The sequence below is a fragment of the Nothobranchius furzeri genome, chromosome 8 (genome assembly GCF_043380555.1).
Source record: "Nothobranchius furzeri strain GRZ-AD chromosome 8, NfurGRZ-RIMD1, whole genome shotgun sequence".
Classification (NCBI taxonomy): Eukaryota; Metazoa; Chordata; class Actinopteri; order Cyprinodontiformes; family Nothobranchiidae; genus Nothobranchius; species Nothobranchius furzeri.
In genome coordinates, this window is record NC_091748.1 from 40592143 (window position 1) to 40619699 (window position 27557).

A 27557-nucleotide genomic window follows, 5' to 3' on the forward strand; every position below is an offset into this window, starting at 1 on the left:
GAAAGATGTAAACACATTTATTTCTCTGAAAATGTCAGCAGTAATATTACAAAATAAACCAAACACACAAATGGTGTGCTCAGAAAAGTGCCCCTATAATCACCATCCAGCGACTTGAGGTTAAAAAAGAAACACGTTCCAGAGAACGGCAGCAGAGCTTAGACCACCAAAAGAATCCAGCTGATTCCAGTTCTGAACAGAGGGATGGGATGCTGTAGAGGTGCGACAGTTTCAGACAGGACTTGATCCTCCCGTCCGATGTTTTTACTCCCTCTGCTGTTCTTCGGAAGATCCTGCTGGTCACCACTCCAGCTCCACTGGATATTTCCCAGTCAGGCAGGCGGTGCAGTGACCCACCTTATTGCTGGACATGTTATCTTCCTTCTCTTGCACGGAAGCAATTCCCTCCTGAACAGCTGACACGAGGCCCTCCACCGTTAGGTACTTAACACTGTCGGCACCTGCAAAACAAAGAGGACAAACGGATGCACGATTGAATTCTGCCTCACATTCGACACCAGGGCCATGCCGTCATTACAGCTCACCGATATAACCAGCGATGTCTTTAAACTGTGGTTTGTTGGCAATGAGCTCCTCTTTGGTTGGGATGTTGATGCCCATGTAGCAGGGGAACTTGATGGGGGGAGACGCCACCCTGATATGCACCTGTCCAAGAACACATGTAGCTTCATACCAGCTATGACTGTGAGGATTTGTGTCAACACATTTTTTTCCTAATAATTTTAAACAAATGTTAAACATGACCGTATTGGCTACGTTTTGACAAAAATCCAAACACTAGATCAAATTATGTTTAATACAAGCTAATGATAGTTTGCGTGCTAGCCTAAACTGGGCTGCTACGGTTGGCAGCGAATTGCAAACGATTTTTGTGAGGGTTCTTCTCAAATGTTTCACAACACGAAGGATTCTAGATTTTCTTTGAGTGAAAGTAATTCTAAAAGTAAAGCCGTTGTGAAAATGGAGAACCCAACTTGAATCCTCAATTTAGATTTTTTTTCTCCAACTTGCTGCAGTCCAGTAAGACACCAACTGTCTTTATTCATGTCATTAACCTGTAGGTTTATTTAGCACAATCGTTTTAATATCCTCCCATAAATAACAATCTGTGTCAAATCAAAATGCTGTTTAGGCAAACCGACCTCTGTTGCACCAGCTTCCCGCAGCAGTTTGATAATGGGCGAGATCGTGTTTCCTCTGACGATCGAGTCATCGATCAGCACCACTCGTTTCCCTGCAAAGTTGTCCGTCAGTACCCCAAACTTCTTGGCCACACCCAGCTGCCTCAAGCGAGTATTTGGCTGAATGAATGTCCTGCCAACATAGCGGTTCTTACACAGAACCTCCATGTACGGAAGACCAGACTGAAAGTGAAAGAAGGGATTTGCATGTGAGAAGTCCTGACCACCAGCTGGTAAACCAGCCAGGTAACTCATGGACAGACCTGCTGAGCATAGCCCAGAGCAGCAGGGGTCGCAGACTCCGGTACAGTACTGACCACGTCGACATCTGTTGGAGCCTCAATGGCCAACTGTCGACCACAGCGCTGCCTCACAGTGTACACCATCTGTCCTGCAATGCATTAATATTAGCTACAACGTGAAAGCCCAACAGTTAAAATGTAAACATGTTACCTTCAAAAATCGAGTCTGGTCTGGCAAAATAAACATATTCAAAAATGCAGAAGGCAGGAAGGTCTCCCTCAGGGCGAGGCACCACACTCAGAGATTGGACTCCATGTTTGGATATCTGAACAATCTCTCCTGGTAAGACCTCTCGGTAATACCTGAGTGGGTTAGGGTTAGGGTTAACTCACAGCAGAGCAGCAGAGACCAGACACAACACGATGCAACAAAAACGTTACTTGGCACCGATGGACTGGAAGCTGCAGGACTCGGACGAAACAACCCACCCCTCCGTGTCTTCCTCTCCTGCACCTAACGAGGAGCAAAGACCTGAGTTAATCATTCACCAGTAGATATCTGACCTCATGACCAGATCAAAGCCTGGCCTTTTAAACTCTTGTCGGGCCTCTTTTTAATCAGAAACTCAGTTAGGGTCTACTCAAAGACAAACATGTTTGTTTCCTGCACTAACAACGGACCTGTGATAGATTAAAGGCACCCCTAATCTCGTGTCCCATTGGAGGAAGTTACACCTCTTTGATTGTATTGTTGTATGAGTTCATGGTCTGATTGACCGCCTGACCTGGGTCATGCTTGGTCTCCGTTCTGTGGCTAGAGAAGACCTCAATGCATCACCAGCAGAACTAGTCTTTGGACAAACAGCGTGAGGTCCAGGTGAATCCCTCCCAGAATCCCCTGCGCCACATTTTGCACCTGCGCTGCAGTTTCCTGTTCCAGGGCCAGATCCGCAGAGGCTACACTCACACCCAGGTCTCCAATATGTTTGTATGCAAATATTGTTGACGCCTTGCTGTTTCTGTGTGTGTAAATATGGTTGATGCATTGCTGCCTCCTGAGCCAATATATATGCTCAGTGTTGAGATGACTAGAGATGTGAATAAAAGCTACATCTGTGTAATCCTTGACTCGTCTAAGTTTAAGTCTGTTCTGATTGCTTGTACATATTGTAAATGAGAACAGTCCTTTGTCTTTATGTCTAATTGTTTTACCTGTTTTCTTTGATGTAACGCTAACTATGTGTCTGTTGCTGCTGCCTCTTAGCCCGATTGTCATAAATGAGAATGAGTTCTCAATCCACTCGTCTGGTTGAACAAAAAATTTAATAAATTTAAGTTTCGCAATATTCAGAGTTGTAATTATTGTGTAATCTTGTTGACAAACAGCACAGATCTAGAATGATGTCTTCAGCTTGTCCAAAATGCTGCAGCTAGAGTTCTGATGAGAATTAAAAAGAGAGGTCATATCTCTCCTGTCTTAGCTTCCCTACATTGGCTACCTGTTAAATTCAGAATAGATTTTAAGATCCTCCTTCTCACATATAAAGCTCTTAATAATCAAGCTCCATCATACATCAGTGATCTGATTGTTCCATATGTTCCTAACCGAGCACTTCGCTCTCAGACTGCAGGTTTACTGGTGGTTCCCAGAATATCTAAAATTAGGATGGGAGGCAGATCTTTTAGCTATCAGGCTCCTCTCCTGTGGAACCAGCTCCCAGTAGTTATGCTGCTATAGGCTTGCCACACTTTGCTACTTTCTTCTACAATTTCACTCTTAATTGCATTATTTCCTGCTATTTCAGCTGTTAACTTTATTTTCTCTCTAGTTGTTGTTCTTCTCAGAAGATGGTGTTCTGAAGGATTTGTGTGTGTGTGTGTGTGTGTGTGTGTGTGTGTGTGTGTGTGTGTGTGTGTGTGTGCTCTGTCTTCTCCATCCCCAGTGAGTCGTGGAGGATGGCTGCTTATACTGAGCCAGGATCCTCTGGAGGTTTCTTCCTGTTAAAAGGGAGTTTTCCTCTCCACTGTTGCTGCATGCTTGCTTAGCATGAGGACTGCTGTTAAGACTCTGACACTAGTCAGTGCATCTAGTCAGTGACTCGATGCAATCAGCTGGGTTCCTTCCTTATATATGAAACTTTTTACTGTTTGGCTTAATGAGCTGATCTGTATTGGGGTGTTTACTTTGTGAAGTGCCTTGAGACAACTTGTCGTAATTTGGCGCTATATAAAAAACTGAATTGAATCTAAAGTAGGTCTGCACAATATATCGAAAAATTATCGTCATCGCGATAACAGGACGTGCGATAGGCCCATCGCAAAGCACGTCAAAAACGGCGATAAATGTTTGGTTCAACATTTCCATCCGTGTCATACATCAACTTTTTGTAAACCAGCTCTGTTTTTTACGCGGAAGTATTATTTGACCAATCAAATGTAGCCCTTCTGATATGCGGCCAATCAGATGGGTCCGTTCACGTAATACGCCCGCCCCCTACGTAGACCCATAGGATGGAAAGCAACACCCGAACTGAGTTAGCGGCGCTGTTCCCTTGTTCGTCATGCTGGCTCAGAGCAGCGAATGCGCTTTGTGCTGAGGTTTCTGGATTCAGCGCTGCTTTCAAACGTGAACGTGAGTCCGCTCGGTGTCGTTAAGCAGCTGATAATAACCGGGTTGAGTCCGACACGTGCCGGTGAACCAACCCACCCACCTTCATGTCGCTAGTGTTAGCCCCAGGCTCCGGTTAGCTTCCAGCTAAAAGGCTACAGCACTCTCCACCCTGCTAAAGAGGGCCTGGAAAAGTTCCCCCACACATCAAAGTGATTTTTCATTTATGAGCTTTTATAACCTTGTTAATCAGGATAGTTGATTTGCTGCTGCACATAAACTGATCTTTCCTTCAGCCATTTCTCTCCTGAATCTGTAGATTATTTTACCTTCCTTTTACTATAGTTTTTAATACTTAATCAGTATGCTTATGGATATGTGTGTGTGTGTGCGCGTACGTGCGTGTGTGTGTGGGTATGTATATATGTATATAGGTGTGTGCGTAAATGAACATGTGTGTGGGTATACATGTTCTTATGTGTTTTTAGGTATTTTTATTCTCATTTATTATGGTTGTTGTATGTTTTAGAGAGCGAACATCTACCGAAGACAAATTCCTTGTAAATGTAATTTTACTTGGCCAATAAATCTGAAATCTGAATCTGAAAACTGAATCTGAGAAGCTCTGCTAGCCGCTTATCTTAAGAGGAGCTAGTTCAATTAGTTAGCTTGTTACCAGAATCATAGTTGCAGTTTCATCATCTGAGCTAGTTTTTAAGATCTAGGTAAACTTGTTCAATTTGGGGTTAAAAACAAACGTTTTCACATATTTTCCATGTAGATTCTTGCCAGTTCCTCTTCTGAAAGGTAGACAATTGTTTTTCTCTCTCCCTCAGAAAATCTTAATATTCTCCTAGTTTGGCCCAGCACAGTTCACTTCCCAGTTACAGCAACAGCCTTATATCATAACCACATAAGTGGAGAAATGCTCAGTAGCAATGAGAGAATTTGCTGTTGCATTTAAGTGATGTTAACTATTATTTAACATTTAAACTTTTTTCTGATTTTTTAAATTTATTCAAAAACCCTGGTAAGGGATGTTTTTCTGTATTTGGAGCATCAGAAAAAGTTTTATGGTGGAGGTGATGTTTTAAAGTCACTCAGAAACTGCATGCATGCTGTTTGTTGTTTTGCTGCTAATACAGTAGCGGGTGCAGCTGCTAATACAGTAGCGGGTGCAGCTGCTAATACGGTAGCAGGCGCAGCTGCTAATACAGTAGCGGGTGCAGCTGCTAATACGGTAGCTGGCGCAGCTGCTAATACGGTAGCAGGCGCAGCTGCTAATACGGTAGCGGGTGCAGCTGCTAATACGGTAGCGGGCGCAGCTGCTAATACGGTAGCAGGTGCAGCTGCTAATACGGTAGCGGGCGCAGCTGCTAATACGGTAGCGGGTGCAGCTGCTAATACGGTAGCGGGCGCAGCTGCTAATACGGTAGCAGGCGCAGCTGCTAATACGGTAGCGGGCGCAGCTGCTAATACGGTAGCGGGCGCAGCTGCTAATACGGTAGCGGGCGCAGCTGCTAATACGGTAGCGGGCGCAGCTGCTAATACGGTAGCGGGCGCAGCTGCTAATACGGTAGCGGGCGCAGCTGCTAATACGGTAGCGGGCGCAGCTGCTAAAACGGTAGCGGGCGCAGCTGCTAATGCGGTAGCGGGCGCAGCTGCTAATGCGGTAGCGGGCGCAGCTGCTAATGCGGAAGCGGGCGCAGCTGCTAATGCGGTAGCGGGCGCAGCTGCTAATGCGGTAGCGGGCGCAGCTGCTAATGCGGAAGCGGGCGCAGCTGCTAATGCGGAAGCGGGCGCAGCTGCTAATGCGGAAGCGGGCGCAGCTGCTAATGCGGTAGCGGGCGCAGCTGCTAATGCGGTAGCGGGCGCAGCTGCTAATGCGGTAGCGGGCGCAGCTGCTAATGCGGTAGCGGGCGCAGCTGCTAATGCGGTAGCGGGCGCAGCTGCTAATGCGGTAGCGGGCGCAGCTGCTAATGCGGTAGCGGGCGCAGCTGCTAATGCGGTAGCGGGCGCAGCTGCTAATGCGGTAGCGGGCGCAGCTGCTAATGCGGAAGCGGGCGCAGCTGCTAATGCGGTAGCGGGTGCAGCTGCTAATGCGGTAGCGGGCGCAGCTGCTAATACGGTAGCGGGTGCAGCTGCTAATACGGTAGCGGGCGCAGCTGCTAATACGGTAGCGGGCGCAGCTGCTAATACGGTAGCGGGTGCAGCTGCTAATACGGTAGCGGGTGCAGCTGCTAATACGGTAGCGGGTGCAGCTGCTAATACGGTAGCGGGTGCAGCTGCTAATACGGTAGCGGGTGCAGCTGCTAATACGGTAGCAGGTGCAGCTGCTAATACGGTAGCGGGTGCAGCTGCTAATACGGTAGCGGGTGCAGCTGCTAATACATTAGCAGGTGCAGCTGTTAATGCAGTAGCAGGTGCAGCTGCTAATACGGTAGCGGGTGCAGCTGCTAATACGGTAGCGGGTGCAGCTACTAATACAGCAGCTGCTAATACAGTAGCAGGTGCAGCTGCTAATACGGTAGCGGGTGCAGCTGCTAATACGGTAGCGGGTGCAGCTGCTAATACGGTAGCGGGTGCAGCTGCTAATATGGTAGCAGGTGCAGCTGCTAATACGGTAGCGGGTGCAGCTGCTAATACGGTAGCGGGTGCAGCTGCTAATACATTAGCAGGTGCAGCTGTTAATGCAGTAGCAGGTGCAGCTGCTAATACGGTAGCGGGTGCAGCTGCTAATACGGTAGCGGGTGCAGCTACTAATACAGCAGCTGCTAATACAGTAGCAGGTGCAGCTGCTAATACGGTAGTGGGTGCAGCTGCTAATACAGTAGCGGGTGCAGCTGCTAATACGGTAGCGGGTGCAGCTGCTAATACGGTAGCGGGTGCAGCTGCTAATACGGTAGCGGGTGCAGCTGCTAATACGGTAGTGGGTGCAGCTGCTAATACGGTAGCGGGTGCAGCTGCTAATACAGTAGCAGGTGCAGCTGCTAATACAGTAGCAGGTGCAGCTGCTAATACAGTAGCAGGTGCAGCTGCTAATACGGTAGAGGGTGCGGCTGCTAATACGGTAGCGGGTGCAGCTGCTAATACAGTAGCAGGTGCAGCTGCTAATACGGTAGCGGGTGCAGCTGCTAATACAGCAGCTGCTAATACAGTAGCAGGTGCAGCTGCTAATACGGTAACGGGTGCAGCTGCTAATACAGTAGCGGGTGCAGCTGCTAATACGGTAGCGGGTGCAGCTGCTAATACGGTAGCGGGTGCAGCTGCTAATACGGTAGCGGGTGCAGCTGCTAATACGGTAGCGGGTGCAGCTGCTAATACAGTAGCAGGTGCAGCTGCTAATACAGTAGCAGGTGCAGCTGCTAATACAGTAGCAGGTGCAGCTGCTAATACGGTAGAGGGTGCGGCTGCTAATACGGTAGCGGGTGCAGCTGCTAATACAGTAGCAGGTGCAGCTGCTAATGCGGTAGCGGGTGCAGCTGCTAATACAGTAGCGGGTGCAGCTGCTAATACAGTAGCAGGTGCAGCTGCTAATACAGTAGCAGGTGCAGCTGCTAATACAGTAGCAGCTGCAGCTGCTAATACAGTAGCAGCTGCTAATACAGTAGCAGGTGCAGCTGCTAATACAGTAGCAGCTGCTAATACAGTAGCAGGCACAGCTGCATATATTTGCAATAAAAACGTTATGTTGTAATGGAATTCATGCATTAGTTTTTGTTTGCTTTGAACCCAGAGCAGACGTCACACGCCAGACGACATCAACACTGCAAACTTCAGTATATGTTCATTTATCGTAATATCGATATCGCAATATTAAGCACTGTTATCGAATATCGCAGGTTTTCCTAATATTGTGCAGCCCTAATCTAAAGCCTCCCACACATATGATGCACATACCTGTACTGTGGAGTTTAGAGATCGGAACAACTCTTCCAATGCTGAGGGGACGGTTTCCATAAGGGTCACGCACCGCATAGATCACGTCTTTGAACATGACCAGCAATGAGTATGATGTAGGAGTTTCAGTCATGAGGTTTTTGATTCTGAAATAAAAAATAAAAGCAGTTAAAAATTGTATAGAAAGAGAAAAACTAAGTTATGCAACATCAGGTTTTGGAGCCCACCTTGCAACCCAGTCAGGTGTGTCCAGCTCCTCCATGGGTGGAGTCAGAGCCAGCAGCTGAGTGATGAGTTCACTGTCTGATCCGGTGGAGAGGCCGACACCGTGGCGCATCACCTGGATGACACGTTTACAACGGCGATGGTGTTTTCCTTAGTGCGTATGCATTTTAAACGTTTAGAGGAAGTAAAACAATAATAAATCACAGTAGTCTAGAACATGTTTTTTAATGAATAACTGACCTAAAAAAACTGAACCTTTACAGTCCACCATCAGCTTTGCAATACAGTTATTTACATGGAAACGGTGCTGTCTGGAGCACGTCTGTCGCATTATTTCATTACGATTGTGATTTCTAACCTGGACAGGAGACTGGCATGTAAAACTATTTGAGTCCTTTTTCTCCAACACTTATTTAATGATGAAAGGTGAAGGAGTATTTTACTTAACTCTGGTACATTTACAGTAATGCTCATTAATCCCTGTTAAACAAGCCTATCTTTTACAATAATTATAAAACATTTTTGCATGAACCACAACAGGATTTATGAGATTTGAGGCGTTTTAAAGACAGAAACAATCCCCTTTGGTCTTGTCCAAACTGGAACTACCGTTTGCTCATCAATCCCATCAGAATGAATCTGTGTTTCACTAAACTGAGGCTGTTTAAGTGCCATTTACAACAGGCAAGATATTAATTTGCTCATAACATTTACACGGAAGATCTCAGGAGATCTAAACTAGTGGTTCCCAAAGCTGACCTGACCACAGCTAGTGAAGCACAAAGTTTGGAGTCTGGATATGATTCCCAGAAGCCAAATAACGCTGAAAAACTCAATTTAACACCCCGTTTGCATATTACTAACACCAATAAACTGATATAAGTAGTGCGAAATGAGTTGAACACCTTAAGTCATGTTTGTGTTGTTCAGCTACTGATATTTGAGTTGCAGTCCATTCCAGCGTTATTTTGTGGGTCAGAAGCGAAAACTTTGATTAATAACTGATCTAAACTATGTTTTGGTGCATTTTCTATCAAACTTTAGTCCGCATCACGTTCAAAAACAAGCAACAAAAAACCCCACATACAAAATGGAAAGCAAGGCATTCATCTAATAACAGGGCCCTAATTGTAGATAGTTGAAAAACAGCCTATTTAGCTTTGGTCTAAATAAATATTTATAATTATAACAAGTATATAAAACTATATAGAAATTTTTTTGCATAAAATATAGTTAAACCACAATATTTAACTTAATCTGAAAAAGAGTTAAATCTAAATAGTTAATCAAATCCAAGCATGTAAAGTTACTTTTAAATATCCAGACAAAATTTTAAATAAAGGTAAATCTAAATATGGTGGTTTGAAACTGAAAGGTCAAAGAATAGGTCAAGTCTGATTTCTGTAAAACAGAAGTAGACCGCCAAAATAAAAGACATGTTGTTATTGTTGATTATTTTAATAACAAGAGGGTGACATTACTACCTGAATCCTGACATTTAAACATGATTATTGTGCAGAGACGATACCGACCTGATTTCTAATAGCTGAATGAATCTCTCTCCTTACAGACAGATGGACCTTCACGACACTAACAAAGGCTCCCTGACACACAGAACATTTTATGCAGCTACACTGCGGTCATCAACCTCACCTTTTTCCTCAGAGCACGAGAATTTACTAACTCTCCATTGTGTGCCACGGCGATCTTGCCATGCAGCGTGTCCACGACAAAGGGCTGGCAGTTCTGCAGCTCTGAGAAGCCTGTAGTTGAATAGCGTGTGTGACAGATACCAAGGTTACCATAGCGCAGTTTCAGGAGGGCCTCGGGTGGGAAAGCAGAGCTCACTAATCCCATGCCCTGTTAAATGCCAAAAGGAATCATTATTACCACACAGCTAGCTGTGAATAAAAACACTACACAACCACGACAAAGATGCATGTTCTGTTGTTCAAATCCACTTTTATTGATCAACAAATACAGGAGTTGTTGCTGGTTTATTGTTACCTTGTGGCTCGTGTATGTGGGTGTGCTGGCTCCATCACTCGTGACAATCCCCGCACTTTCCTGACCCCTGAGAAACAAGCAACATGCAATGTTAAAATAGCTATGCGAAGTGAAATGAATGATAAATGATCTCCGTTTATTCTCTGCAAGACTGGGCATGAATCCGAATGTTCAGTGCTCCAGTTTATTAATGTGCCTTGAGGCAGAGCGAACTGGTCCGACTTGAGAAAAACAAAGAAGGAATGAGGAACAGCGCTCTCTGATGTGGAGCTGCCATACATGGAGAGTCGTCTTGCTGCAGTTTCAGTGCATTTACCAAGCTGCTTCTCAGATTACAGCTGATCCCTCCCCCTCTGCACACAGCTTAAGCCAGTGGTGAGGCTGCTTTTCAGCACGGAGGCGTTGCTTTCAGGCTTAACCGCCTGGTTGCCTAGGGAACCGGGCAGCAGAGACAGAGGGGCTGGGGAAAAGAAAACGTTTCCAGGTCAGCTCAAACATGGAGAGAGGAGCAGACAGACAAAGAGGAGATGATAGGGAGGTGTTGGAGGAAAAAGGCTCGGTGGAAAGGCCGTGGGGGGAGACAGAAGTGCTGGCTCTAATGTCAGCTTGGGATGAGGTTGGAGCTCAGCATGTAGCTGAGAGCAGAGCCACATTTGAGTTGATTTCAGAGCGTCTGAGGCAGCTCAGAGTTATGCGCAGCTGGAGGGAGTGCCAGGCCAAGAGCAAGAGCCTGGGACTTCAGAGCAGGACGGCTGACACAGCAGCAGGCACATCAACTAACTATGGCTCAGGACTGGATGGAAGGCCGGCGGAGAGCTGGGACAAAGATGTGGGTAATCACAGAGGTATCTACCCTTCCTCAGTCCCAGTGCATGAAGGTAAATCTGAGGTTGACACAAACTGTAACAAAAACATGCAAAACCTAGTTTTTGTCCTGATGCTTTAAAAAACTGATTTATAAGGCTTAAATTTTGACTTGTTAGATATCAGCCAACAACAATAAAACTGTGTGTCTATCAGCAGGAATCAAGAGTCGAATCCACCCAACACTCCCGTACGTTCCAAATGTGACTGAAGAAGGAGGGCGCCACTGGACAGACGATGAGGTGCGGGCCTTGCTGTGCGTCTGGGCCGACAGGACCATTCGGGAACGCTTGAAAAGTACCCTGCGCAACAAGTGCATCTTCCAGGAAATGGCCCGTCAGATGCAGAGGAAGTTTGGAGTGGTACGCAACTGGAAACAGTGCCGAACCAAGTACAAGAACCTAAAATATGACTACAAGACTGCTAAAAGTGCTCATGCCGCTGGAGGCAGCAGCGCAGGAAGCCCTGGGAAGTACATGAAGTTTTTTGAAGAGGTGGAAACTATTCTGCTCAACCAGGGTCTGGAAAATGGAAGCGTGGAGATGCAGAAGAGACTGTATAATGGAGACGTGAGAGCAGAGAGGCTACAAACACCACCTGACAACACGAGACAGGTGGCGGCGTCAGAGAGCGAGATTGTCATAGAAATTGACGATGGTAGGTATTGAAGATGCAATGCAGCCAGCAGTTCAATCCAGCATGTTCTTCTCATGTTCTTGTTTCAGACGATAACAGCGATGGTTATGACGTTGATGGAGAAACACAATGGAGAGAAGCAGGTATGACTAAATGCATCAGCCAGTTCTCCTGACCAATGTAGACCTGTGTGGAAAGTTTCATTTCCTTTATCTGCTCTTCTTCACCCCAGAGGCCCATTTAACACACGCAGATTCATCAGGTTCTGACCAGTTCCACGTGGTCACATTGTCAGACACAGGCCGAAACTGGAGCGACCAAGAAGTACAGGCACTCATTCAAGTCTGGGCCGACGAACGCATATGCAAGCAGCTGGAGAGCTCCACCAGAAAGAGGGACATATTTGTCCAGATCTCCAACAGATTACTGCAACAAGGCATTGAGCGGGACTGGAAGCAATGCCACACCAAGTACAAAAACCTCAAGTACCTGTACCGGTCCCTACACAGAGGCAGGGCTGACGAAGCGGAGCGAAAACGCCTCATGAGGTTTTACGACGAGGTGGACGGCATCATGACTCACGGTGCAAACGGATCGTCACCTGCAGCTGTTGCAAACTCAAGCATGATTACGGTCATGCAGGACTGTGAGGAACATCGTCAGGATGACATTTACTTAACAAAAACAAATCCGGTGACAACAGTAGACGAAAGAACTTGTAGTTCGGATTCTTCTGTATCTACTGAAGCTGCATCAAATCCAGATCTGAGACCACGAACAACCACGGAGCTCCACTTGGATCAGCACCACAAACTGATGAGTGAGATGATTTTCTTTACTACTGTTTGACCATTAATTTCATTTGAAAGGCTTGAAAATGTTTCTTTTCAATTGAGAATCAATCGTTTTATCTTTTTTTAGACCGTTCAGAAAGTCTGGCAGAAAAGGCCGACGTGTTTTCAGCTCGTAGAGGAATGAAGAGAAGAGCTGTGGATCAAGGTTTGATATGCCCCCTTCTCTTATCAATGTGCAGGTCACACGATGCCCACACATGACTGAAGTCTCTGTTATTTCTGCCTCAGTCACATGATTTGCCACCAGATCAAAATAATAAAATTATGGATGGGGGTACTGTTGTATAAAAACCCACAAAACAGGCTCAAGGTTGTGTATCAAACTCATTTTTATTGAATGAACAAAATCATTAAATTCCCTTTACTGCTTACATTTTTATTTTCAGACTCCAAACTTCAGACACCAGCAAAAAGACGAACAGCTGATCCTGCCGACAAAGCGGGATCCCAGTGCAAGGAGGAGCAGGAGCACGTCCCAATAATAAAGATCAAATCTGTCTGTTCAATGGCTCCTCCTCACCCAGCCCCACTAAGACAGGTAAGACCTTAAACAGATCATTCAGATGTATTACCAACAACTGGTCATCTAACCTGCTTTAGATAGCTCTGTGAACAGCCTCAGCTAAGAGAAACAGACACACATTCTAACCAGGTATGGGGCCTAGGTTTAGGCGCTATTACAGTATTACCGTAAACAGCCGGTGTTAAAACTAGCAACCGTGTCAGTTCCGATACCGTCATGAGAAAAACAGTGCACGTAGGAGACAAGGATTAAAAAGGAAAAAACTAATAAAAAAGATAAATACTGTAAGTCATTTACTGTATAAAACGGAATTTTAAGTTTTACTTAAATCATTTTAAACGTTTTGGAGTTTTAAAAACTTTGAGACTTTCAATAAAGTTTATGAACGTGATGTCATCACGTGACAGCGCAGAGGATGGCGCGCCGAGGGAAAAATGGCCGCTCGCGTACCAGCTGACTGACTGCGGTGTGTAAAAACAACACAACTGCAGTTTTTGAAGTATTTCTGGTTAGAAGCAAACTTGAAGGAAAGCCAGTAAACATGGATGAGGTCATTTGTGCAAACAAAAGATAACAGCAAAAGATGCATGCTCCGTCGCAACAGCAGAAATAGCACCTTCATGTCACGAGCCTGTTATTAAGAGACAACAACGCACTTTTCTGGTGAACGATATGATGCCAGCCTTCCCCAGATGTCACGACTTTGGTCACGACTAGCACCAATGTACCCGTATGCCGGTGCCACAAGCTCATCAAAGCCGGTTTTCAGCAGTCGGAGGTTGAAGCCAGAAAAAGTAAACATGCTGGTTTTCCAGGCTTAAAATCTTTTTATAAGCTGCGTTCTTAAAAAGTAGTTAATATTATATGTGTTGTTATTGTTTTAGTTATGGTGTTTGTTACTCATTTTCTGAATGGTGGAGGTCCATACACCTTGGTAAAATGTGGAGGGAGCTAGATGGTATTAGAATTTGGATATCGCCCAAGCCTAATGGGGTTAGGTACATAAGTGGATTTCTGTCAATAGAAAAACAACCTCTAGTCTCAAAAATTTTACGCTTTTGACGTCATGAAATTAGCTTAGTTTTGCTTTTCATTTAGCGGCTTATCGTCACTGGGTGTTGTTGAGGTAGACCGTGTAGATTATATCGTTTAGACGAGGCTCTTCCCGTTAAGCACGTGCAGTTTGCATATATTGGTTGATTGTGTTTTTGGAACAACTTTGTAGCTGGAAGTGCTTGTGGACCTGGTACCGGGTCCGTCGGGTTCGAGTTGTGTGACGCATAAGAATGGTAATTTGGCACCTCTAGTGGTGATGTGTGGTTAAAGCATCTGAAAAATGCACCTCACCTAAAATAAAATTCACCAGCCACCGCTGCAATCGACACAGCTATGTAATGCTTTTCTTACACAAAATTCTAGTTATTTACAGCTGGATTTAAGGGGAGATTAGTGACTCTTTCAATCAGATTTCACGTTTATACCAGAATACTAGTGTAATGAGAAATTGATGAAGGTGTTGAGGTTTAAAAATAATGTGAATAGGTATTTGGATGAACAACTGTAACATTTTAGATTAAAACTTTTTTAAGGAGCAGAAATCCACCTTGTGAGAAGCTTCTCCCTACAGACTTTCAGATACCATAACACTGATTCACACAAATTAGCTGTTTGGGGATGTTGGACAACATTATTTTAAAATAAGACAGACAGACAGATCACTGAATTATGATTTTATTATACTTGAAGAAAATCTTCGATTATTTTACAAGGGAATTCCCTGAGATTATTACCCTCTGTAAATGTATTATTTTCACCAGAACAGAGCACTTTTTAACAAGTACCATAACTACTTGTAGTTTATCTTTTTCCATGATTCCACCCACCTAAACGTGCCTCTAATCAGAAGATTAGGCCATTAGCCAAATGTAACTAAGTTATTCTGAACACCTTTACGTTACTTACCTGTGCTGTAACGCCACCAGTCCCAGAGTCAGGACCTGGGCCACCTCCAGCTGCGTGGGCCACTCTCCGGCAGCAACGCAGCCGAAAACCCCACACTCCTCTCCGATACCGGACTCTTCGAACTCCATGATACCGCCACTATTGTATTTCTGCCCGTTCGTCCTCCGGTTACCCCGTTAACGCAAAACGAGCGGTCTCGTGCCTGCTCGCCCGTGAGAAATCAGCATGCGCGTGCACGTATTGTATTCAAACACGTGCTCACAACGTGGCCAACAACGTCAGGTGACACCGTTTAAACTTGCTATCACGAGCCAGAGCAGGGGTAGTCGATAGGTTTGTTTCAAACTGAAGCAACAAACCACCGGATGTTATCAGTAATTAATCAAGACGGACCTGAGTTGCGCTGCACAAACTAAAATGGTGTTACTAAATGTTTCTGGTGGGTCAAAGGACGTCCTGACTGCGAGGTTTGTAACAAATCAATTCCCTTATCCCAGAAAACATGGTGGCATGTCGAAGTTTTTCTCCTCGTTAAAGTTTGAGCATCCTCCACGTGATAGCAATCCACCACTGTGATTGGTTGGGTTAATCCGTTGGATCGATGTGATTGGCTGCGGCAGGGACGTAAGACGCCCCGCTTCTCTCCTCCTCCCGCTGCATGTCCGCGCGCCGCTGTTGTTGCTGCTGCGCCTAACAACAACTTGTGGGGCGTTTGTGGTTTGTCTTTCAGGGCATTTCAACCCCGACCAGCACCATGGCCTCCTCAGGTACCGTGCGAATATCCTGCACACGTTTGATGTTGCATTAAATCAAATTGTCTGAATGTTGCGTGTGCTTTCAGATTTAAACGTGGGCAAGAAGCTTAATGAGGGAAAGACCAAGCAGATTTTTGAGCTGGTGGACCAGCCTGGATTGGTCCTGGTCCAGTCCAAAGACCAAATCACAGCTGGGAACGCTGCGAGGAAGGACCAAATGGAGGGAAAGGCCTCCATTGCCAACAAAACGACGTGCTGCGTGTTCAAACTTCTCCAGGAATCTGGTGAGCGCTCGGTGAAGTTTTCTAACTGTTTATCCTGTTTTTGATAGCAAAGGTTCTCCTTAACAACTAACACTGAAGTCAGCACTGGAGCTGGTGTCCTTCATGGTGGACACTATTCCAAATTTAAGCCATTTGATCTTTGACTAACTGGATAATCAGCAGCCATGCACCACACGTGAGTTTGGTGCGTTAACCAAACCGTTGTAATGACAGTCTTGTGACTTGCAGTGTTCCCGCCATTAATTCACCATAACAACCCCAATCATGGCTTCCTTGACCAGAATTTAATTTAGGCTTGAGGTCAGTCTCGTGCTCAAATCTTTAAACTTTTACTGCATTTAATTAAAATATCAATTCTAAATTAAACGTGTCTTGTGGTTTCTCCAAGTGGAATTATTTAATCCCCTCTCAGAGTTGGAGATTATCTTAATACGACGCACATTTTTCCCCAGGCATTAAGACTGCCTTTGTGAAGCAGCACTCTGAGACGGCCTTCATCGCAGCCCACTGTGAGATGATCCCCATCGAGTGGGTGTGCCGCAGGGTGGCGACTGGGTCCTTCCTAAAGAGGAATCCAGGAGTCAAAGAGGGCTACCGCTTCTCCCCGCTAAAAATGGAGATGTTCTTTAAAGTAAGCCCAACTGTACCGCAGCAATTTCCTAATGTTGTTATTTCTCTCACATATGACAAGAAAACCCATCTGACTCTAAGCTGCTCACCTGGATCCAACATTCCATTTTCTTATGCATGTGTGGACTGAATGGTTTTGAATTTTAGGACGACGCCAACAATGATCCCCAGTGGTCCGAGGAGCAGGTTCTGGCTGCTGATTTCAGTCTAGCTGGTCTCACTATTGGTCGGTGCGAGGTGGACATCATGAACCGCAGCACTGTGGCCATCTTTGAGATCCTGGAGAAGGCTTGGGCAACTCAGAACTGCACCCTGGTAGACATGAAAGTATGTAGCCCTGAATAACCCCTTGCTGCTCTTTTACCAATGATTTGTTTACAATCTAATAAAACTTGTGCTTGCAGATCGAGTTTGGTGTGAATGTAAAAACACAAGAAATTGTTCTGGCTGATGTGATTGATAATGATTCATGGAGGCTGTGGCCTGCTGGAGATCGGAGCCAGCAGAAAGATAAGCAGGTCTGGGATTTTTTTCTGCTTGTCTTTAGAGTTATGAACTTCAGACAATAAAACTTCTTGTTCTTTTTATTTTCAGGTGTACAGAGACTTGAAAGAGGTCACTCCAGAAGCTATGCAGATGGTGAAGAGAAACTTTGAGTGGGTTTCTGAAAGTGTCAAGGTACTGGACCCAATCCTCTGAGCTGCTCATCTTTACTCATTTTGGGGTTTTAAGCAGACCCCCCCCCCCCCCCCCAAAAAAAAAACAACCTAAAAAGGAAGAAAAAACTGGCCAATTGAAATTTGCCAGTGTGTAACATTACTAATTAGGTGATTGGTCAATCTGAAACTCAAAAATCAGATTTTTGGTAATTGGTCCACCTTAATTTTTACTTTTTAAAGTGACCGTGTGTGTTTTTCCCTGGCGATAGGGGGCAGTAAATACCTAAATCATTGCAAGCAAACATTATTTTTGTGTTCAAGTAAGACCTTACCGACAGATGGCTTTTAGGGTCAAAACTCCTTGGGACTGCAACCTCCAACAAAGTAACAAGAACGTCAGATTCCCTTCATCGCTGACAGTGAGTGGAGATGTTAATGTGTAAAAGAACAATGTTTATTAACGCTGAAAGTTTAGAAACTATTTGTTACAAATCAGTAAATGCATTCTGTCCTCACGGGCATCCGTAGAAAGAAACATGATATCCAATATGGCGCCGTCATTGACATACATGTATGGACAATGGGTTTCCATAGGCTCCAATATCACGTTTTTGTGCTAAAATGGGAGGTGGCCACCACCGCCATTTTGACCGTGTCACAGGTTCCCTCAAGCCCAGACAATTCCACAAAAGGAAGAGAGGAGGAGCTGAGGGTGGGGCTGTAAGGCTGGGATGAACTGAGGACACCCAGTCGAACTAGCTACAAGCTAACCCAAAGCTAATGCGGAGGCGGGAGCTAAGCTAACGGAAGTAGCAACCTAGCTACAACCGGAGTTAACTGTGCACAACAGCTGACCGCTGGGTAATACTGGGTGGAACACAGAGGTCTCCGAGAGCTCCACAAGGCGATAGTGGGAACCCAGCTCCACCATCATGTTATATTTCAACCCATTTTCTAAAGTGCAGCATCATGTTAAATGCACTGGGTTTTACCCTATTACATTTAAATTTCATGGTTAAACAGTACATGTTAAAATCTAAGCTCAGCTCGGCAGTGACCTAAAATACATAAATATAATTTTACTTACCGAAAAAAATGAAGTGGAGACTCCTTGGACGCTCTATTAGTGCAATTAATGCCACAGCAAGTCATTTTGTCCAACAATTGCACAAATAATATCCAAACAAGAATACACAAACACAGAGACTCAAAATCCCGGAGCAGTTTCCAGGCCAGACCGAGGCTCTACTGAGGCCTTTCCACGGAGCTAGCTCTGTGGTCACGTGGGTCTGATGCTCATTAATTATACAGAATTTTAGACTTTTAATACACTTAAACAGAAGAGTGAGAAAACATTCACCCCCCTCAGAGTTGTCATGAGTGTAAACTAGATCATTTAAACCTAAAACATGTTCTGGTACCAGGCTGTAAACATGTTTATTTCTGCTGTGAAATTGGTATTTTTAACATGGGAGTCAATGAGGATTTGCTCGCTTCTGACACCAGCCCCTAGTGGATGAGGGTGGAACTGCAATTTTTGGTACTTCCGGGCTGGGCTCAATTTTTGAGCCACATTGTGGGGGCTTGGGCGCCACCCAGGGACTTCGACCCACTCATGTATTTTAGACCCAATTTATATGGGTATATGTTATGAAACCGCCAATGTTTTTAAACAACTGAGTATCTTTTAAAACTCCATTTCAAACATTTCAATAGATATTTCGAGAGGTTAATGGTAAAAACTGCACATTGTCACTTTAATTTTCATTTATTTAAAAGGACCATATGGTGGAAAGTCCACTTTTTTGGAACTTTTTAACATGTAATATTGCTTCCTCCATGAAAAAAAAACCCAAACCTGTTTTTGGCTGCATTCATGCATTTTTCTGTTTCAGCTGCAAATTTAGAATTTTATTTTGAAATTCCTGAAATGGCCTAATGTATACGTCGTCTCCATCTTCCTTTCTTCTTCGAAACGTGCCATATAACAGACAGCTGTCTAATAAAAATGCACGGGGCTGGCATGCAGTTTGGCACAGGGTCGCATCCCAGTCGGATCAGTTACTTTTATTTATTTAGTTTTGCTACGCTCGCTAGTCTGATGTTTACAATTCTTTATTGGTGAAATGTTTAATAATAAGGACTAATCTGTTATTTTTTTGCTTCCTATACTTATTTAGCCAGTGTTGGTCTATGTGAGGTGAGCAGAGTAAATCAACTTAAAGGCTATTTGGAAATGACCTAATTCAAAGACCTTTGGAGAGACAAAGTGTTTAGCAGAAAATAATTCGGAAAACTAAAATATAAAAACATGAAATCTGCTGGCTGCATAAGGCGCTGCCGACATCACTGGAATTCAAACCCGTGTCAGCACATGACAGTGAGATGGCAGATGGGTGCCTTTACCACTGAACTACCATAACCAATCTGGGAACCCACTTGCCTGGGTGCTGTAGGTACTTTTTGACGAAGTGGGCATGCGCAGTTTCCCTAAAATAAATCATTTATTTCTGGGAATAAGTTCAGGCTGACAAAAATAACTTGTCTTTAAGATAATTGACATCTCAGTAGTGTCAACGGTAAAATTTCATCATACATTGTGCCTACCTTTGTTCTCAAAGGTGTAAAATATCATGAAATGTAACCTTTACATTTTTTATTCTGCTTATGAAACACCGTGGGAATGCTCTTTTGAAGGCCCAATACAAAAAAACTTTCTCTTTGAACAAACAGCTTCTGATCCACATCAACAGAACAACTTTACACACTGTCCTGTTTGCAGCTGCTGCTGGAGTCCCAGGCCAGTGGCAGGGTTGTGGTTCTGATGGGTTCTACCTCAGACATGGCACACTGTGAAAAAATAAGGAAGGCCTGTACCTCCTATGGGATCCACTGCATCCTGCGGGTCACGTCGGCGCATAAGGGTCCAGATGAGACTCTTCGGATCAAAGCAGAATATGAAGGTGACCATTTAACTTTTACTGGTTGATGGGAGTGGATTTCAGTCACTTAACACCTAAAACACGCTTTGCGCAGGTGACTGCGTTCCAACTGTATTTGTGGCTGTAGCCGGCAGAAGTAATGGTCTGGGACCGGTGATGTCTGGAAACACGGCTTATCCCGTCATCAACTGTCCTCCTCTCACTCCAGACTGGGGAGCTCAGGATGTGTGGTCTTCTCTCCGCATGCCCAGCGGTGAGCAGAACATTTCCCTTGCGTGCTTTATCATAACTCAGACATGTCCGTCCATCACAGCAACAGTCTTTTCCTTGTTTTCCTGCAGGCCTTGGCTGCTCCACAGTCCTTTCTCCTGAGGCTGCTGCTCAGTTTGCGGCGCAGATCATCGGCTTGAACAACCACCTGGTGTGGTGCAAGCTGAGGGCTTCCATGCTTAATACCTGGGTCTCTCTCAAGGTCGCAGACCAGAAATTACAAGCCTGCAGCCTGTAGATTTCAGACCCGTTTCCGTCCTCTAGGCGTGGTGTGTCTTAGTTTAGCCTTAAGTCTGTTTGTCACACACGAAGCATTCCCACAAGAAACAAATAAAGACATAACTTGAATTGTTTGTTTGATTCAGTTAAAATTGTTTCCAAATAAAACAAAAAATAAATGCAAGACACAGGCGTAAACCAGAAATATGCAAACCTTTTCACATCTGCCTTTTCTAAAGTTGGTTTCCCATGTTGTTGTTGGTAAATGAAAATTATCAATATTGTCTTTGTTTTTGATTTCAAAATAACAATTTACAAAACTTGCTATAAGAATATAAAGTTTTCAGAGTTAATCCAACTCATTTTGAAAGTCTTGAGTTCAATAATTTGTGATCACTATAATGTCATCCCTCAAACGATCAGCAGGGGGTGCTGGGGAGAATGTTGCAGCATAAGAGAAGTGCTGGTGTCACTGAGGCAAAAGGAAGTCTGGGGTAGGAAACCGGACATGAACCCCTGTGCTCCTGAACCTGGGTGCATTTAAGTTTTTATTATTGAAACTGTTAAAAAAATACAATTTAATGAATACTAGGCAGCATTTCTTTACAATAACAATCCCAACAAGACAAAAGGGAAACAACTCGATCCAACACAGAAACACCCAAGTTGATGTTCGTTCCTGATGATCGAATGCTTTCAATGTTCAATTCATGGTTATGATCTAATCTCATTAGACAGAATAAAAGGACCTGTTCACCTACAACATTCCTTATGTGTGTATGTAGACCCAGCTTCCATTAAGCTAAAGTGCTGCTGCTGTGGGAAGGAACACACCTAAAACGATTGCACTTAAATTTTACTGCTCTAAAGCATCTTCTAGAAGATGGTGGCTCCAAATCCTGGAAAAGAACACGTTCCGGCTCACTGGAGATTAACCTGGCCAGTCTACGTGTGGTGTCCTCGTAAATGTGGGACGATACACCAATCCACTTAGAATAAATGGTCAGCTGGCCAATGGCATTGATCCAAGCAAAAATTGATGTAACAAGAAAAAAACATTTATTTAGAAAATAGCTTGAAGTTAGTCTTAGAACATATTTTTTCCACATAAATTGGTTGACTTCAGTGTCTGAACTTGTTAAGAAAATGTTGATTGATGCTTTTTGTGACAGTGATCAATAACTAAGAATATTGGTTTTATATCAACCGGTGGATCGATACGACACAAATCAAACTAAAATGGCACGGCTAATTTTGAGATATCAGCTAACTTTATATAGCAATCCACTTTATTGGTACTGTGATAGACTTCATACACTCCTACTAAATACTGCACCAAAAAACCCTGTTTTTGTGTGCATTTATACTCTCTAAGAACAATAATGACTGCAGTCAGATTCAGGAGCACATGGGGTTAACTTCATCGTGCTGTTAAACAACCCAGACTTTGGTCCCATCACAATCTTATGTTTCAGAAAACAGATCGCCACGATTATTTAAAAATGACATCCTATTTCATTTTAGTATAATGCATATTGGCTTTTGAACGCTGCTTGTTTCAGAAATTAATGTAAATATATTTTTTGGTTTTGTTTCAGCCTTTATGACCCTGTGTGTGCAACGTTTGCAGGACCTGTTATTACTGAAGATAAATATAAATACCCTTTAGTGTTCTAGCTTGTATTTGCCTTGCAAATGATTTACTTTCTCTCATCTTTATAAATATTTACCGTCTGCTGTGCGACATCCAGGCCGTTTGCTTCATTGCAGGACTTTAGATTAGCCACAAGAGGGAACTTGGAGCCCATGTTCCAAGTCAGAAATCTCTTGTTTTATATTGTTCCAGCAGTTTGCAGCCAGAGGAATGAGTCAGACTATTGTGCCACCCTTTTCTTTTTTCTTCTGTGATAGTGGAGCCTTTCTTTTGACGTGGTGTGCTAAATCTTTGTTGATGCGTAGGTGGGAGTGGGAGGATGGAAGAGCTGTGGGTTGAATGTGATACAGATGAGTGTACAGAGGCTGAATTCTAATGAAAACTCTATTTTTCTGATTCTATGTTGGATTTTATGCCCTAAAATACACCAGAACCAGCCTGCCTCTGCCCTGCTTGATATAAACAAAAAAACAAGACGTACAGCATCCACTGAGCAAATATGGACATAATGTCCACATCTGAATGACTTCATGTTTCCTTGACAACAGTAACATGGCAACAATCAGTGTATATACAGTAATCTGCCTTGTCTTTGCTCTCCGTCTCTTATTGCCAGGCTGAGCTCTGTCAGTCCGTCTAAATCCCATTTGGACTTGCCGGCCTTTGACGATTTCCTTTGCTCGCCATCGTCATGGATACAACTCTGGCTTTTATTAAATGAACAGAATATGAACCATCAGGAAAATTGACCCCACTAAAAGGTTGTGAGCTTTTATGTTCTCGTCCTGTTGTCTAATGTGATTACATCTTTCTTCAAAGTGAAAACAAACCATGACAAATGACATAAAAACAGGAGCCAACACCAGTCTGGAACGACTTTGTCAAGACTCAGAAAGCTTTTTATTTAGTTTGGAAAGCTATGAGGGTGGCGGCGAAGTATCACCTCTGCAGCTTATTTACACGTTTTATACAACGGTGTGTTTTCTTGGTCTGGTGTACAAAATTTCTAAATGGTTTTACAGACAAACATTCTCGGTAACATTTGCTTGCTTTGCTCTGCCTGCTTTGCATGATGATCTCTCACACCGTAGCACGATAGCATCCTGCTGTTACTTTGGCACCTTTGCACTTCCTCCGTCACTCACATCCTCCTCTCTGTCGACTAAGTGCTGCATCAATCCCTCCTCCTCTCTGCCGGTGTACTACATCGCTTTAGGATTTGTCTGCTAACAAACTATTGAACTTTTCGCGATCACAGCACCCCCAGATCATGGCATGAGCGGGACTTCTGCCTTAGAAACTTGCCCACATCTCGCTCCCGTGGGTAACGGGGCATTAGACTAGTCAAGAAACGTTTGGCGCGTGACGTAATGCTTTCACGCTGGCCTTCTCCGCACATGTCCTCTGCACTGGTTCCTGGGGGCCACGGGGGCTGTCCTCTGGCTAGTCGCACCACACAATCCAGGAGCTCAGGGGTACGATGGTCCAGAGAGGCAGAGATCTCCAGATACAGACAGTTGAAAAGGGCAGCACTGGACATGGCCTCTGATGGAAGAGGTGGAGAAGAAAGACGGGGTCAACACAGGAATATTTGAAAGTTATTGGTTTAGAAACTGGACTGTGGTACGTTTATATCTACATTCACTTATAGAAAAAGAAACTTATGATTAATGCAAAGGCAACTTATCAGCTGAATAAAAACCATAAAGTCATTCTGATGCATACATGTGGACAGATCTTCAGTGGTGGTTGTAATGGGAACCACCACTGTCCTTCCAAATCCACCCCGACTGCCAGTCACTTGCTAGGATTATTGATCTGTTGGAGGCTTTTCTACTGTTTACCCCCAAATTCCTGTGCAAATAGCTTCAGCGTGATTATCAGTACTCGTTTGTGCCTTGATCCATGGGCGGAGTTAGAGGGTGGCTACTTGTGCTCAAGCCCCAGATGTTTTCTGAAAAGACCAGGGGCCTCATTCATCAAGCTTGCTTACGCACAAAATGGGGTCGGAAAACTGCGTGAGCAACTTTCCACGCAAACTTTGGGATTTATGAAAGAAAACTTAGCGGAAAAATGTGCACAACTTAAAGTTGACTAAGGACCTGGCTTACGCACATGCTGGACATGGAGAGCACCTGCAGTGCTGCTGCTGAGAAGATAACATTATGAAATCCTGCACCAGGTTTTAACTTTTGGATGGGCCTTAATTAAAAAAGTTAATATCAATATAAGTTAGCAGGTTCAGAAACAGTACCTACAGTCAGAGGTCCGACTGTAGATCATGATCATTTTCATTTCTCAAATAATAATAAATAAAAATTCACAATTTAATTTTCATTCATTTTTCAATAATATTTAGTCTAAACAAACTGGCCGCGTGTCCATCAACATATTAATGCTACAATGGAACAATTTCACTTAAAGCAGGAACATTTCATCTGCCGTGTTCTGGTTCTGGTTCTGCTGCTGGGCTGTGACCCACAGACGCGCTCCGAGCTGCTCTCAGAGCTCCTGGTCATCTGAGGTAATGCTCGGATGTTCGGGTGGGAATTTTTTTCTTCATTGTCTTTTTTTTTACCTCCGTGATGTTCTCTGGGCACAACGTTTAAAATGTCTGCACGCCTGCACGCATCGGGGCAATTCCAGTCCGTCAGAATGACCAACAGCCTTGAGATTTGTCCGTCAAAAAAATAAACAACCAGATGTGGAAAATATCCAGTTAATGTGATGCCTGCCCATTTACCTTTTTGCTTTCTGGTGAAGACAGCATGGCAGCCCTTCACACAGCAGGAGTGTACCATTTTCTGCAGGTTTACAAGCTCACAACACACTGAGCGACCAATGCATCCGTTGTGTATACACTCAGCTATCCCATCATGCAACACGCTACAACAACCAATTTCACCCTTACAGACCGCGTGTATGAGCAGACAGTTTGCACCTGCTGCTGTAGAAAAAGCACCGGTGTCTGTGGGGCTCAGCACTGCCCCAGTCAGTACTGCCTGCCTCCCCCATGCATTTTCACAACAAGTCTATGGCGCTCAGAAAGATTGAATTTGTCTCACACAGTGATTAGATTTATTAGACAGACTGTAGAACGTCATCATGTGCAGCACGTGAAATAAAACATGGTGGTGATATAAAGACAGCAGTGAGCATGCGCACACTTCCTATTTCAGTGAGTGCATGTGGCGCTGCTCTGTGAGAACGGAGGCAGCACTCACCTCTGCCTCCAAAGGGAGCAGCGCCGCGCACACACGATACAGGGAGTCGGTGCATGCACTCTGCCTGAATCAGTTAGTGTGTGGGGGGCAGCTCCGTGAGAGCAGAGGTAGGCTCAGCTCTGTTTTCCCTGATTCTGCATGTATATTTGATCAGGAAATGGCTAAATTCAGCTCATTTGACCATAAATATGATGAAACCATGCAGAAAACGTATGTGTAAACCAGTCCCTCGATACACTGACTTCATATTAAAGCATTATTAGTATTTTACTTGTCTCAGTGGCAAGGGAGGCAGTAATTCCCCTGCCTCCTCTGTCTTGTACGTCGTGTTGTGGGGTTAGCAGTAGCTCATGAGGTAGAGCGGGTTGTCCGGTAATCAGATGGTTGTAGGATCAATCCAAGCTCCCAGCAGAAAATGCTGCTGTTGTGTCCTTGGGCAAGGCACCTAACTTCAAAGAGTTGTTGCACAATCAGACTTACTACTAAAGCAGGAATTAGTCAACAACATCTTAATGACATCATAGGACTAATTCAAGTGTAATCCAGTGTTTTTGTGTGCTTTCATGTGGTCATAATTTCTAAACTGAGATGCTGCATCATTTAAAGCAGCACCAATATTTTGAACATGCTTAAAAATCCATCACCCATCTGGTCTAACCCCTGTCTCTATCAACGGGTGCCACTGGGGATTTTGGGCCCCATGAAGAAATATCATACCTCACATACTATGAAAGTTTATTGAATTAAAATTCAATTTAAAACATTTTTGGGGGCCCCTGTCAGTTCAGGGCCCTTAGAATTATCCCAGCTGTTCCCTTTAATAAGGCCTACCCCGCCTCCATCTGTTCTGCTCGTCTCCAAGTACTTTTGCACGGTTGCTGAGGATCAGTGTTCCTTACTTGGTAAACAATGAGCAGGCTGGTGACTCTGCTTTGCTCCAGTTGGGCAGATTTGATGGACTTGGAAGCACAATTTGGTGGTACTCAGCTCTCCAACGATTCCCCCAGGATACTTTTCTCTTTTATTTTGTTGGAAACACTTGACAATCATCCCTTGTTTAATTATATCAGAAACAGCGCTGATCCTGCTGTTGTTTTGTAGACCAGCTCCTTTCTAAATAGTTCAGTAAACTGTTTGTGATACTGTACAACGCTATTGTATATTTACCTTTGAATTAAACATATTTGTTTGTAATCGCATTTATTAAATCCATATTTTACCGTAAAAACTGCATTTAAATTATGGAAATGCTTTGTTTCTCTGCAGGAGTGTGTGTGTGTGTGTGTGTGTGTGTTTGTTCATTTTCATCTCTCTAGTATATTTAGATACAAAAAAATTATCACATTTATCAATTGTGGTGTTTTATTTTGAAAAGTTTCTTTATTTTGTTAAATTTACTGGCCTGCCTCTTCTGGCTTTCTTCCTGCCAGAACTGACCCTGGTCACTCACGGCTCGCGAAAACGTTCGAGCACATGCTGAAACGGTCGCTGCACGGCGCGAGCCTTCGTGGTGCTTCGCAGCTGATGTGACCGAGAGGTTAACAAGAACGTAGAATACAAGCACTCTTCATTCCGTGGCGCGTCGCTGGGGTAGGTCTCCAAACCTGCCATCTGAAGCTCAGCTGTGATGTGGCTCACATCTAGTTCCTGGAAGGCACCATTTCTTCTAAAAGTGGCACAATCAGCTAACTGTAGTCCCTCTGATGGCATATGTAGTAACTGAGTCAGCCTCATAATAACAAGAAATGTTATGTCCCCTTCACCACATTTTTAAGGATCTCGGGAGCTCTTTCAGTGGGCGAATGTTAACGCCCCGGTGCTCCACTGAACGTTTTAGGAACTCTTTTATTCCAGCTGCAGTGCGTTTTTACAATGAGCATTTCGTATGATTGTATAT

General features: G+C 44.2%; 2 protein-coding genes across 3 annotated transcripts; one reads left to right on the forward strand and one right to left on the reverse strand.

Annotated features, from left to right (window-relative positions):
- Position 1: 1 nt before the first annotated feature.
- ppat (phosphoribosyl pyrophosphate amidotransferase) lies at positions 2–15509 on the reverse strand. Its single transcript, XM_015971732.3, has 11 exons — positions 15024–15509; positions 10185–10251; positions 9831–10037; positions 8180–8292; positions 7953–8098; positions 1886–1958; positions 1656–1807; positions 1466–1593; positions 1164–1385; positions 546–666; positions 2–461 (listed from the first exon to the last, which is right to left on the reverse strand). The coding sequence occupies exons 1-11, from the start codon at positions 15149–15151 to the stop codon at positions 301–303; spliced, it is 1518 nt and encodes a 505-aa protein (XP_015827218.1). The 5' UTR covers positions 15152–15509; the 3' UTR covers positions 2–300.
- On the forward strand, positions 10648–20911 carry paics (phosphoribosylaminoimidazole carboxylase, phosphoribosylaminoimidazole succinocarboxamide synthetase). 2 transcript variants are annotated; one of them, XM_070554031.1, is made up of 15 exons: positions 10648–11062; positions 11205–11705; positions 11774–11827; positions 11917–12504; positions 12606–12683; positions 12925–13076; positions 15754–15790; positions 15865–16062; positions 16515–16693; positions 16840–17019; positions 17097–17210; positions 17287–17370; positions 20134–20314; positions 20388–20546; positions 20635–20911. In XM_070554031.1, the coding sequence occupies exons 1-15, from the start codon at positions 10681–10683 to the stop codon at positions 20799–20801; spliced, it is 3054 nt and encodes a 1017-aa protein (XP_070410132.1). In that variant the 5' UTR covers positions 10648–10680; the 3' UTR covers positions 20802–20911. The 2 variants fall into 2 exon arrangements, with proteins under 2 accessions (XP_070410132.1, XP_070410133.1); XM_070554032.1 differs by having other exon boundaries at positions 11208–11705.
- Positions 20912–27557: the final 6646 nt, after the last annotated feature.

Coding starts and splice junctions, on each gene's coding strand:
- paics (XM_070554031.1), top strand. CDS start 10,681: ATGGAGAGAGGAGCAGACAGACAAAGAGGAGATGATAGGGAGGTGTTG. Junction 12,505..12,605: donor TCAGCACCACAAACTGATGA/GTGAGATGATTT, acceptor ATCTTTTTTTAG/ACCGTTCAGAAAGTCTGGCA. Junction 16,063..16,514: donor CAAACTTCTCCAGGAATCTG/GTGAGCGCTCGG, acceptor ATTTTTCCCCAG/GCATTAAGACTGCCTTTGTG.
- ppat (XM_015971732.3), bottom strand. CDS start 15,151: ATGGAGTTCGAAGAGTCCGGTATCGGAGAGGAGTGTGGGGTTTTCGGC. Junction 8,293..9,830: donor CTCGTGCTCTGAGGAAAAAG/GTGAGGTTGATG, acceptor CGTGTCATCCAG/GTGATGCGCCACGGTGTCGG. Junction 1,594..1,655: donor ACCAGACTCGATTTTTGAAG/GTAACATGTTTA, acceptor AATGCATTGCAG/GACAGATGGTGTACACTGTG.